At 39.2% G+C, this 11,786-nt stretch overlaps 1 protein-coding gene across 1 annotated transcript in view; it reads left to right on the forward strand.

Annotated features, from left to right (window-relative positions):
- The first annotated feature begins 1,138 nt into the window (after nt 1-1,138).
- Nucleotides 1,139-11,786, forward strand: part of LOC102759045 (guanylate-binding protein 4-like) — a 12,674-nt gene continuing 2,026 nt past the window's right edge. Inside the window, exons 1-9 of the mRNA XM_015569167.1 lie at nt 1,139-1,148; nt 1,293-1,420; nt 3,979-4,088; nt 4,305-4,501; nt 5,826-6,071; nt 6,250-6,530; nt 8,221-8,433; nt 9,596-9,698; nt 10,087-10,262. Coding sequence (XP_015424653.1) covers nt 1,139-1,148; nt 1,293-1,420; nt 3,979-4,088; nt 4,305-4,501; nt 5,826-6,071; nt 6,250-6,530; nt 8,221-8,433; nt 9,596-9,698; nt 10,087-10,262 — 1,464 coding nt within the window. The remainder of the gene's footprint in view (nt 1,149-1,292; nt 1,421-3,978; nt 4,089-4,304; nt 4,502-5,825; nt 6,072-6,249; nt 6,531-8,220; nt 8,434-9,595; nt 9,699-10,086; nt 10,263-11,786) is intronic.

An 11,786-nucleotide genomic window follows, 5' to 3' on the forward strand; every position in this document is an offset into this window, starting at 1 on the left:
ATAAAACAGAAAAAATTAAAATAAGGATTCCTGCCCAGTCAAGATCCCGGAGCAAGACCAGGTTACTACTCTCTCCCCTAGTTGATAACTTCTTTTGTGGAGTTTACCTCTCATAACTGAGAGTGATGCTCTCCAATTACACCTACCTTTTCTCACTGGGAGAACTGGGAGTTCAGATTACTCGGTATTACTAATCAAACAATCAACTACTGTCACATTGTGTAACAATGCAGGCCATCTCAGGCTTTATACCCTCTCTATGGAGAATTCACTGGATGTGGAAATAGAATGCCCTGAGCTAAGCTGATACCTACACATTCCATTATGTCCATATCTAGTCCCCATTGAAGGAAACATTGGCCTATAGCAGATGTTAAAAATGTTGCACTGTTGGACAAGATATGTCACACACAGGTTCTTGGGCATATCCCTCACATGTTCCCCACCTGTAAGTATAAGCCTTTGAAAGAGGAGTAAGAACATTTCACAGGTCTTTTCTGCTTTCACTTCCATTATATCCCCACCTGAAGCAGTGAGAAATCCCTCCTCATTTCCTTGAAGAAGAGAAAAGAAATGAGAAAAATGCAGGAGTGAAAGGGAAAAAAAATTCAACAAAGCTGATTATCAGTCCAGTTTCTGGAAGGACACACAAGAACCTTTCAGAGGGTAACTAAAGAATGTTTATTAGAGGGACACATACAAGGTCATAAGCAGGTCACAGAAAACTGATTAGAGATTAGGAAGCACCTAGAAGGTAGCAGTAGCAATGGCCAGGTAACTGTAGTCATTCTTATAGCATGAACTAGCAGAAAGTTGAACCAGGATGTGACAAAGACCCATACTTTAGAATGGAGCTAAATGAAAGGGCTGTGACCCACTGAAAGGAACAGAGGCACTGGGATACCATGGTCCACCAAGGAGAAGTGAATGGACCATATTCCTGACCTCTAGTCTCATGCCGGTGCCTCACTCTGGTGGAACTCCACCAAAACCTGAAGGAGAAGGGAGCTCCTCAGTGTCAGAAAGGACTATAAAGGTCAATAGAGGTTATAGTAATTCTGTAATGTGATATATCTTGAGCCATTGATAGTATGGGGAGAATAGGAAACCCAAAGTGTTTCTTGAGAAGGTCCTAAATATGGATAAAGGTTGGATAGACTGTCCTTGCTGAAATGAAAGCAACCTTAGTCCCAGCCAGGCACTCACATTCCCATAGTTTTAACCAATGTAACCTATGGGCAGCCTGGACTATCTGCTGTTATTCTATAACCCTTTCTCCTCTTCCTTTGCAGGTTTCCGTGTGGGCTCCACAGTGAGGTCAGAAACCAAGGGCATCTGGATGTGGTGTGTGGTCCACCCCTTTAATCCCAACCACACTCTCGTCCTTCTGGATACTGAGGGCCTGGGCGATGTGGAAAAGGTAAGGCAAAGAGTCTTCTTTGTTCTTGATACTCCACTTGCATTTTAATTTGCCACCTTAATTTAATTTCTATGATCTATTTTTGTAAACTGCAAATCCACTTAAGAATAATGAGGTTTAATTATGTTTTTTGAAAACTCAATATTTCCTTTATTAGGTATATAACTTCTATTTTTACACTTGGTTGAAAGTTACAAGATAACAAATACTCACTGGGCATCTAAATTCTAGGATTTTGTGTTAAGTACTGCAGATATGCATGATTGAGGAAAAGGCCCAGAGCCTAGTTGGAAGATATGAAATAAGCAGTGTTATCAGTACCAGATACCATGGATACCAAGGAGTGACACACTTAACCAGTATTTTAGATAAGAAAAACATCCTGGAGGAAGCTATAATTATGGGATCAATGCCTCTAGTAGTTAAGGTGACTGAGGTTGATGGTCTTGAAGGTAGGAAACATAAAAATGGGGTTTCGTTAAATAACATATTTAAATAATCTCCAAAAATACCTCAGCTACATGATACAAATTAATTAAGGTTTTATTATAAATCTCTGGGCTTTACAGGTAAATTTCTCCCTGACTTCTATAAATTCATGAGCTTAGACCCACCAGAAGCATTATAAATGCGATAATTTTAGGTATTTTGTCTTCACTGTGCTAGTTGCAGTCAATCTTGTGTCCTTATTTGTATTAGCCAGAGTCTAATTTGAAAGTAGGAGGGGTGGATCTTTGGCTTCCATTACCCAAAAAGGAGTAGGGGCAGGAATTTAGATAGTCTGAATTTTAATATTAATTTTTAATTGAATTTATTGGGGTGGCACTGGTTAACAAATTTATATAGGTTTCAGGTGCATAGTTCTACAGGACATTATCTGTACACTATATTGTTTTTACTACCCAGAGTCAAGTCTCTGACTGTCACCATTTATCCCCCTTATTCCCTCCCCCAACTTCTCCCACCCCTCACCCCTAGCAGTCACCACACTGTTGCCCTATGCATGAAATCTTTCTTTTTTTTCCCCTTTTTCTCAATACCTCTATCTCTAGCTCCCAATCCCACCCCTACCCCCAAAACTTGTCAGCCTATTGTCTATCTATGAGGCTGCCGCTATGTTGCTTGTTAGTTCATTATGTTCATTAGATTTTACATATGAGTGAAATCATATGATACTTTTCTTTTTCTGACTGGCTTATTTCACTGAGCATAATTCAGGTTTAAAGTACTCAATAATCACCTCAATATAAGCCCAGGATGGTCTACTGACTGCTAACAGATTGTAGTTTACTAAACCTTCTTCTTTTTAGCTGATTACCTTTGAAAAGGAGCCAAAACATAACTGTCAACTGATAGAAGCAGAAATACTTGCTGTCCTTACAACTCTAGGATTTTTAGCAGTACCCAATTCTATTGCATAGTCACGCGTGATTTACCCTGAGTGTCTTATGTTTAGCCTCATCATCTATTTCTACCACATACATAACCACTACTTTAATCAAATAAAATAACTTGCAGTATCTTTGTGTGAAGACACCTTCTGACAATTCTGATTGGCTTCTGTAGATCCTTTTACCTACATGGGTCTTTCTCTACACAACTCCACATTCTGTCTGTTCTTTAAAGAAAAGCCTGCTACTTTCAAGTAATGGGATTGTATCCCACCCTATCTAATAATAGACTAACATGATAATTGACCATACCTTTGCTATGCCTCCCATTGGCTAATCAGCAAGATGTGCAAATTAACCACCAACAAAGATGGCAGTTAATTTGAATACATAGGTGCAAAGTGGCGAAGTGGCAGAGCAAAGACTGAAGGCGGCTCCAGCTGGAGTAGCAAAGGCTTGAAGGCGGCTCTGGCCTGGGTTCTGGGTGCCAGAGGAAAACTGGTTCTGGCAGCCAGGGGAAGGGAAGGCCTATTGCACGAATCTTTTCATGCAACAGGCCTCTAGTTCAGACATAATCCCTTCTTGTCCTGAAATCACAGAATAAATGTTCTGGATTTTTCATTCCCCCTTTGTCTTTTATGTTATAACATTGAGTTGCACGCCTGGCAGAGTTGGTCACCTTGGATGCATTTACATGTTGCCATGTATATCTGCACCTCTAGCACATCATCTCTGGAGGTCAGAGATTACCCTATGAAACTTTATCTCCAAAAAACTAAATGTGGTATCTGGCATTTTTTAGATGCACAATGAGAAGTTGGTGAATCAATTGAGTAGCATTTGTGTCACCAATAAACTCATGGTCAAGAGAAACTGTAAATAAATCATTAACCACTTATCATTACATACTTCTATGTTCTTGGGACTGTTTTAAACATTTCTCACACATTTATATTGTAATTTACTCCTTTTAATTGCTAAAGAACTCAGACCTTGAGAGGGGGTCAATGTGAATACTCAAAAATGAGGTTTGAATTTATCACTGTCTTTACAGTATATGCTATTTGCCCTACTGTTCAGTTATAGCAGAGCTGACATAGTGCATGAACAAATGAATGGGTGATAGAAGAGTAGATACCCAATGCCCTGCTATAATACACTTTCTAGGGTGACTCAAAAAATGACTCGTGGCTCTTTGCCCTGGCTGTGCTTCTGAGCAGCATGTTTGTCTACAACAGCATGAGCAGCATCAACCACCAGGCCCTGGAGCAGCTGCAGTATCCTTCCAGGAATCAAACCTCCATGTGTCATGGATTCTATGGGAATGAAATTAAGACAATTTTGTTATTGTTTTTGTTATTTGTTCCTCATTTCATAATGATGTTTGAGGAGGAAGGGACACAGGTGAATAGGAATGTTCACAATAATTGTTTCTGCATGAGATCTGGAAATTTTGGCTTGGAGCACTTCTCAATCCTTAGCTAAGATCCCAGCTATGTGACTGAACTAACAAAGTTAATCAGAACAAAGTCCTCTCCCATCTCTGCTGAAGTAGATGACTCAGCCGAGTTTGTGAGCTTCTTCCCAGACTTTGTTTGGGTTGTACGGGATTTCATGCTGGAGCTGAAGTTAGATGGACGCACCATCACTGAAGATGAGTACATGGAGAATGCCTTGAAGTTGGTTCCAGGTATCAGAGGATGGTCTGGGTGGTAGAGGGTTCATTAGGAGGTGGGATCAATTGAGCCCTTTCATTCAGTACTTCTAAGTCAATCATTATTTATTTATTTTTTTTGCATTGAGGCTTGTGCTAAAGGCAATATGGCTATTACAGGTGGGTGAGGTTTCAGGTGTTATTAATACTAAAAGTACTCAAGTGACCAAAAGTTAAGCTGATGAGGAAATGGAGAATCCAGTGTTGGACCACAGATTTTAGGAAACTTGGCATCATGAAAAGAAAATTGAAGATAACAACCAGTGCTAAGTCTTCCTAACACTCAAATACTTGTGTAATAATTAAGTTTAGTGCTCTTCTGCTTAAATGTCCATCACTATGAGTGACAATTAACACAGGATTACAAATATATCAAATGACTCATTTGTAAAGTATATTTCATGTAGTCTATTTTAATAGTCTACATAGTTACATCCTTTATATATATATAATATGATTTCCCCTAAAGTCCTTTAAATATCATCCCAGTAAGGCTGTCAAATTTTTCATGATCTCATTCTTATAACATTACTCTCTTTATTCTCTAGCTTGTTGTCATGTTAATACAATAAATTCATTACTCAGAGTACATTTAGCAGAGAGGAAAATGGGTGGTACCTCGAAGAATGTCCATTTTTGCTTATTTCATCATTCTAAATCATTTATTGAATAGCTGATATATGCCCAGCATTATTCTTTGTGACTTTGTCACATCCAATGTAATCCAATATAGAGAACAAGTGAGGTCTTCAAGTGGCATTAGGTTAACCTTACTCTTTGATTATATCTTCTAAAAAGTTTTGGAATATATTTATATTGTATGAATTTTTCACTCTGATTTTTAGAAATTGTTCTTTATGATTCTCAGGATTGTCTGTCCTCCACATGGTATTTTTCCTAACAATATCAAAAATTTTCATATATCTACCAAGAAATATTTGTCTTTATTGTAGAGCCCAAATTATATTTCTGACATTAGGACTATAATATCAAATGCATTTCTGACAATTTTGGGGAATAATCTATCATTCAAAAATATCTAATAAATATTTAAGCATTGGACACTGTGGAAGAATCCTAAGTTTCTTCACATGGAATGAAAACTTCCCCTTCTTCCTCAGAAGCACTACTTTTATTCTTGGCTCTGGACAAAAAAAAAAATTAAAAAATCCTATGTTTTAGTGAGATTAGCATTAGATAGATTTGTATTAATGATGCAAAGACCCTTTGAAATGAAAATCATCAATGTTCTTACCTAAAGACTTTCTCACCAATCACTGCTCCTTTTTCTTTTCTACAGGCAACGATCCCAAAATCCAGAAGTCCAACATGCCTAGAGAGAATATCAGGATGTTCTTTCTAAGGCGAAAATGCTTTGTCTTTGACCGGCCTACAACTGACAAAAAATTATTACACCGTATGGATGGGGTTTCAGAAAACCAACTAGAATGCAGTTTCCAGGAGCAATCCAAAAATTTCTGTCAGTATATCTTTGCACATGCAAAAACCAAGACCCTCAGAGAGGGAATCATTGTCACTGGAAATCGTGAGTCTCCTTTGTTACAGCATGTTTCCCTGCAGTTCAATGTGCATAATATACTCAGGGTTTTTTCTTAAATCTTCATTTCAACAAAATTTTTGTTATTTTTAGAATGATGATCTAAAGCTTGAGAACTGTGGGTGGCAACTTCTGGTCCATTCTCTGAATATCTTGTGTCATTCAGGGCTGGGGACTTTGGCAAAGGCATATGTGGATGCCATCAACAGTGGAGCAGTGCCTTGTTTGGAAACTGCAGTGATAACTCTTGCTGAGCGTGAGAATTCAGCAGCCATGAAGAAGGCAGCCGACCACTACAGCGAGCAGATGACCCAGAGAGTGAGCTTCCCCACAGACACTCTGCAGGAGCTGCTGGACCTGCATGCAGCCTGTGAGAAGGAAGCCATTTCAATCTTCATGGAGCACTCCTTCAAGGATGACAAGTGCGAGTTCCAAAAGAAACTTATGGTAAATATGTCTTAGCATATATCCTTCCTAATTCCTGTTCTTCTAGATTGATGCCTAGACATCCACTTTTTGACCCATAGTTAATGTGTATTCCATTGTAAAAGACATTTGGAATCATGTGAGTGATTGGATTCTGTAGTCTACTATTCATCCTTTTTCTGAAACATTAGCTCTTTATTTCTATTAGGGTCAAACAAATTAACATGTGCTTATTAGCAGTTTATGAAAACACTATTTATTATTTCACAATTCTTCAGGTGAGTTCCTAGCACAAGATGTATGGTGCTCTGCTCTGTGTACCAAAATCTGCAAACCAGATTCAGATATTATACTCCTGAAATTAATATAATATCATAAGGAGGCTCATGGGAACTCTTTACCATCTTCAAGGCAGCAATGGTGCATTGTATCCTTGTTTTGTTTCTAATATCTTTGACTACCTCTCTCCTACCAGCTGGAGAAAACTACTCTTAAAAAGCTCATGTGTTTCCCAGCTGGTGTGGTTCAGTGTTTGAGTGTAGAACTATGAACCTAGGGTCACAGTTCAATTCCTGGTCAGGGCACATGCCCTGTTGTGGCTTGATCCCCAGTGTGGGGTGTGTAGCTGACCGATGATTCAGTCTCATCATTGATGTTTCTATCTCTGACCCCCCTCTCTTTTCCTCTCTGAAATCAATAAAATTTGTATTTTTATAAAAAGCTATGTGTTTAAGTATGCACACTTGAACAATCTTTGTCTCTTAAAGTCAGCCAGTGCCATATAAAACTCCAATCACAAGATTAATATTTATCATATTCACAGGCCTAGAGACTTCAGTGTGTGGAAACCAAGGGAAAGAATTCTTGAGGACAACGTAATTCTGCCCAGCTTAAGCACCTTCACCTTGTCTTTTAGTCTGTCATTGACAATCCTATTAGTTACAAAACTCTCACTTCATACAGAAGGAAACCAACAGGATTGTAATTTTTTTAACTATAGCAAAATAATTTCTGTTCCTATATTTTTGCACAATCAAACCCTCATTGAAATAATTCACGAGAAATTCAAAACTCTGTTCAGTGACCACTTACCTCGTTAGTGGACAGTTGACTTACTTTGTATATATGTTTATCCATAGCAACCAAGTTTGCAGAGGAAAGTCTACTTCCAGTTATATTGCACTTCCCATTGTCCATTGTCAATGGATGGATCACGGTTTATCTTATGACTGATAAACCTTGATAATACTGAATTTCATATTTGAAATTTGTCAGCAGTCTAACTTAAAAATTCTCATCAAAGAAAAAACCATTCTTATGACTGTGTAAGGTTACCGATGTTCACTAGACATTGTGGTGATCATTTGGCAATCTATACAAATAGTATAGAATCATTATGTTGTAAACCTGAAACAAGTATAATGTTATATCCCAAATTTTAAAAATATAGGAATCGTGGAGTTCTTGTCTGCCAACCCTATCATTTCACAAATGTTGAGCCTGAACCCATGGGAATTAAGGAACTTTTTCCAGGTCAGACCAAGAGTTGGTCTAACTGGGACTAAAATGAGCTTCCTGATCCTGGTCCAGTTTTCCATGCCCCAGTCTATTCTGATGTCATCAGACAGCTTCTTCCAAGAGGATCACAGTTGGACCTTCCCTTCTTTTCAAATGGCCTCTTTCCTTTGGATTCCTCCACATTTCTGAGCAGGGCACCATCGAGAAAAAGAAGGAAGATTTCTTGCTGCAGAATGAAGAGGCATCTGCCAAATATTGCCAGGCTCAGCTTAACCAGCTTTCAGAGCCACTGATGGAAAATATTTTGAGAGGAACTTTCTCTGTGCCAGGAGGATACAATCTCTACGTAAAAGAAATGGACAAGGTTGAACATTCCTATAACCTGATATCCAAGAAAGGAGTGAAGGTGAGGAATAAAAAGAGGGGATAAGAACAGCAGATGGGTGTCAGAAGGTCTTTGTTGATTCTTTTGAGAAATCTAAGGGCACAGGACCATTTATGAATAAACAGAAAATTGTGATAATATCTGTACATTAGTCAAATACTTTTAAATAAAACAAAAATATGTTTTCCCAAATATCAGATTTACTGTCAGGAATTTAGATGGATGAGAATATGCCTTTTATTTAGGAAACAATGTAATTATTTTGTGCTATGTACAAGAGATACATAATTAAAGAAACAATATTCTCAAGAAGTTTATGACCTTACCTAAGAAAATAAATATAAACAGTCAATTGAATGTGTTGGGATAATGATTATCATATAGGTATACACAAATAGTGATGCTGATAATGATGAAAGTGATTATGGTGATGATAAGATGATGCTGGTGGCTGATATATATATATTTAGCACACAGTTACTAAACCAAGTATATTATTAAGTATATTGTTAAGTTTGAATTATCAACTTAATCTTCAGGATAATATGGTAGGGCAGGTCTGTGTACCTGGCAGCCATTCAAATCTCAGAAAGAAGTTTATCAAAGCTTCCTGGAAAAGGAGGTAGAAACTATAAATTGAAGTATCAATGAATAATATCTGACTGAAGAAAAGGTAAATGAACATCCAGTCAGAAGAAAAAGAACGTGCAGATATTACAAATAATGGAGGAAGAGTGTTTGTAGAATTGCACATTAACCTGGCTGTCTGTAATGGAGGGAGGGGGGTGCCAGGCATCATTAGGACAGAAAACTGGAGATCTAGGAAAGAGGTTGCCAAATAGGGTTTTATTCTAACTAAAAATGTTGGATTTTTTGTCATGGCTCTGAAAGGAAGGAAACCACTGTGGGATCCTAAGAAGGATGAAGAATTTATAGAGTTAAATTGCATTTTTATTGAATAACTAGAGGCCTGATGCATGAAATCCATGCAAGAGTAGACCTTCCTTCCCCAGCTGCCGGCACCGGCTTCCCTCTGGAACCTGGGACTCGGGCTTTCCTCACAACCCTGGCTTTGTCTGAAAGGTTGTCCAGAAGGGCATTGGTTCTAATTAGCATATTATGCTTTTATGATTATAGATGACTTCCCAGCAAGAAGAGTCTTTGCTCTTTCTTGTTTCTTTAGGCAAAGGAGGCACTCCAGAACTTCCTGCAGTCACAGACTCCAACCAAGGAATCCATTTTCCAGGCTGACAAAGCCATCAGTGCTTGCGAGAAGGCTCTAGCAGGTACAGGGAAGGGCTCTCTACACAGAGGAGAGGGGAGGTTCCTGCAGTGCCCTTTAATGCATCTCTCTCTCTCTCTCTCTCTCTCTCTCTTTCTGTTTTCGTCTGTCTTTCTCTCTCCCTCTCTCTCCATTTCCTGTCCTCTCTCTCTAAAATAAATGGAAGCATGTCCTCAGGTGAGCATAAATAAATAACTAAATACATAATGAGGCTCATTGAGACAATCAGTGCCTTATCATCACATTCTGAAATATGTTTTGCTGGTATTTTTGGTAAGAATATACAGAGATTCCTTTCTACCCTTTTAAAGTCACTTCAGTCTCTAACCTTTGAAGAGTACAGCTAGTTATATCTGTTATTTTCTTCTCTCTTGGAAAACATTGTGAAACAGCTGAGCAGGCCAACAAGCAGGCAGTGGAAAAGGAACAGCAGCTGGCAAGACAGATACAAAAAATGGAGGATCAAGAAAAAATCTCCCAGGAAATCTTAGTCCAGGTGAAGATGACAAAGACAGAAATAGAAAGCCAACTGAAAAATCAGGAAAGAATGCTGAAGCAAAATATGGAGGTAAGTCTGGGTGGGGTGTGGGAAAATCCTAAAGGACACCAACCTGGCTCCTCATGAAGGGAAGGACAAATATTTAACTAAAGGCATAAACACTCAAGGAAATCCAAAGGTATATGATTCAGTGAAATATCAAGTTAATGGGATCATTCTAAAGCCCTATGTCTTTGTGTGGTATTAGAGCTTGGAGGATACAAATAACATGCCCCAGGCTACTGGACTGGATTTGTAGTGATTATAGGGCCTCACTATGCCCTCAAGTGAATGAGACATTAGTTCAGAGGATGTTTGTTGCACCCACCAAAAAGACTTGATATAGATCCATCTGTCCTGAAGGTATCAGATTGTACATGATACAAAATATGGAATGAAAGCTCTAAAATTTGCTACATTAGTTTCCAGATAAGCCTGCTTCATTCTATAAAACTAGAGTACAATGAATTCTTTGTCCCAACCTGGAGTTTGATAACCAGTGTTCTCTAGAGTCAGCAGTTGCCATTAGTTCTTATATGTATAGTCATCCTATTTAAGTGGAACTAAGAAATAATCTATATATATGAAAGCTTAAGCAACTGTTGTGAATGAACAATTGAATGACTGGTTGCTATGACACGCACTGACCCACAACCAACTTTCCACAGCTGGCCAACCTCCTGTGGTCTCTCCCCACAGCCAGCTGGTCCTGATCGGCCCCAATCACCAGCCAGGCCAAAGGACCCCACCCATGCACAAATTCATGCACTAGGCCTCTAGTTATAAATAGCATCCTTAGGGCTAGAGCAAATTCCTAGGATAGTTGTCAAGCCTAACCTAGCCCCAACTCATCCCCATCCCAGTTAGATGGTAAGGAAGGTATAAATCAGGGATATTCTCACTTCACTTGTCCACACATTTGGAAATATTGACAAGCTCATCAAAGAGAATGTACGCTAGTAGAGAAATAAAACATGCACTTAGTTCCTGCCATTGTTAAATACAAAACGCTGATAATTGGGGATTTTCCAAAGGGAGCGCTCTCCTTTTTACAGATCCAAGAACTGCCCACTAAAGAATTTAAAGACATGTGTGAGGACTTGGATGGGTTGTTCAGTTGGTTAGAGTGCCATCCTGAAGGCCAAGGTTGCAGGTTTGATCCCCAATCAGGGCACATACAAGAATCAACCAATGGGAGAAACTAAGATGGCGGCAGAGATAAACACCGGGAAGTTGATGCCGCTCACAACAATTGATTAATACCTCAGAAAAACAATACGGACATCATCCAGAACCACAGGAAGCCTGGCTGACTGTAAATTCTACAACTAGAAGGAAAGAAAAGCACACTGAGAGCAATAGAAGCTGCAGCAGAGAAGCGCAGAGGTACAGGGCTCGCGCGCGCGGAAAGGGGCTGGCACCCGAGGACGCGGCGGTCTTTTTGAATCCGGAGGGAGTCACAAGCTCCCGACGGCTCTGAACTCCGGTTCCGGGAAGTCTCTGGGGACCCAGGACTCATGCGGGGAGAAACTGGACTGTCTGGCAGCAGGCGAT

This window comes from Myotis davidii, unplaced genomic scaffold, assembly GCF_000327345.1.
Source record: "Myotis davidii unplaced genomic scaffold, ASM32734v1 scaffold2185, whole genome shotgun sequence".
Taxonomy (NCBI): domain Eukaryota; kingdom Metazoa; phylum Chordata; class Mammalia; order Chiroptera; family Vespertilionidae; genus Myotis; species Myotis davidii.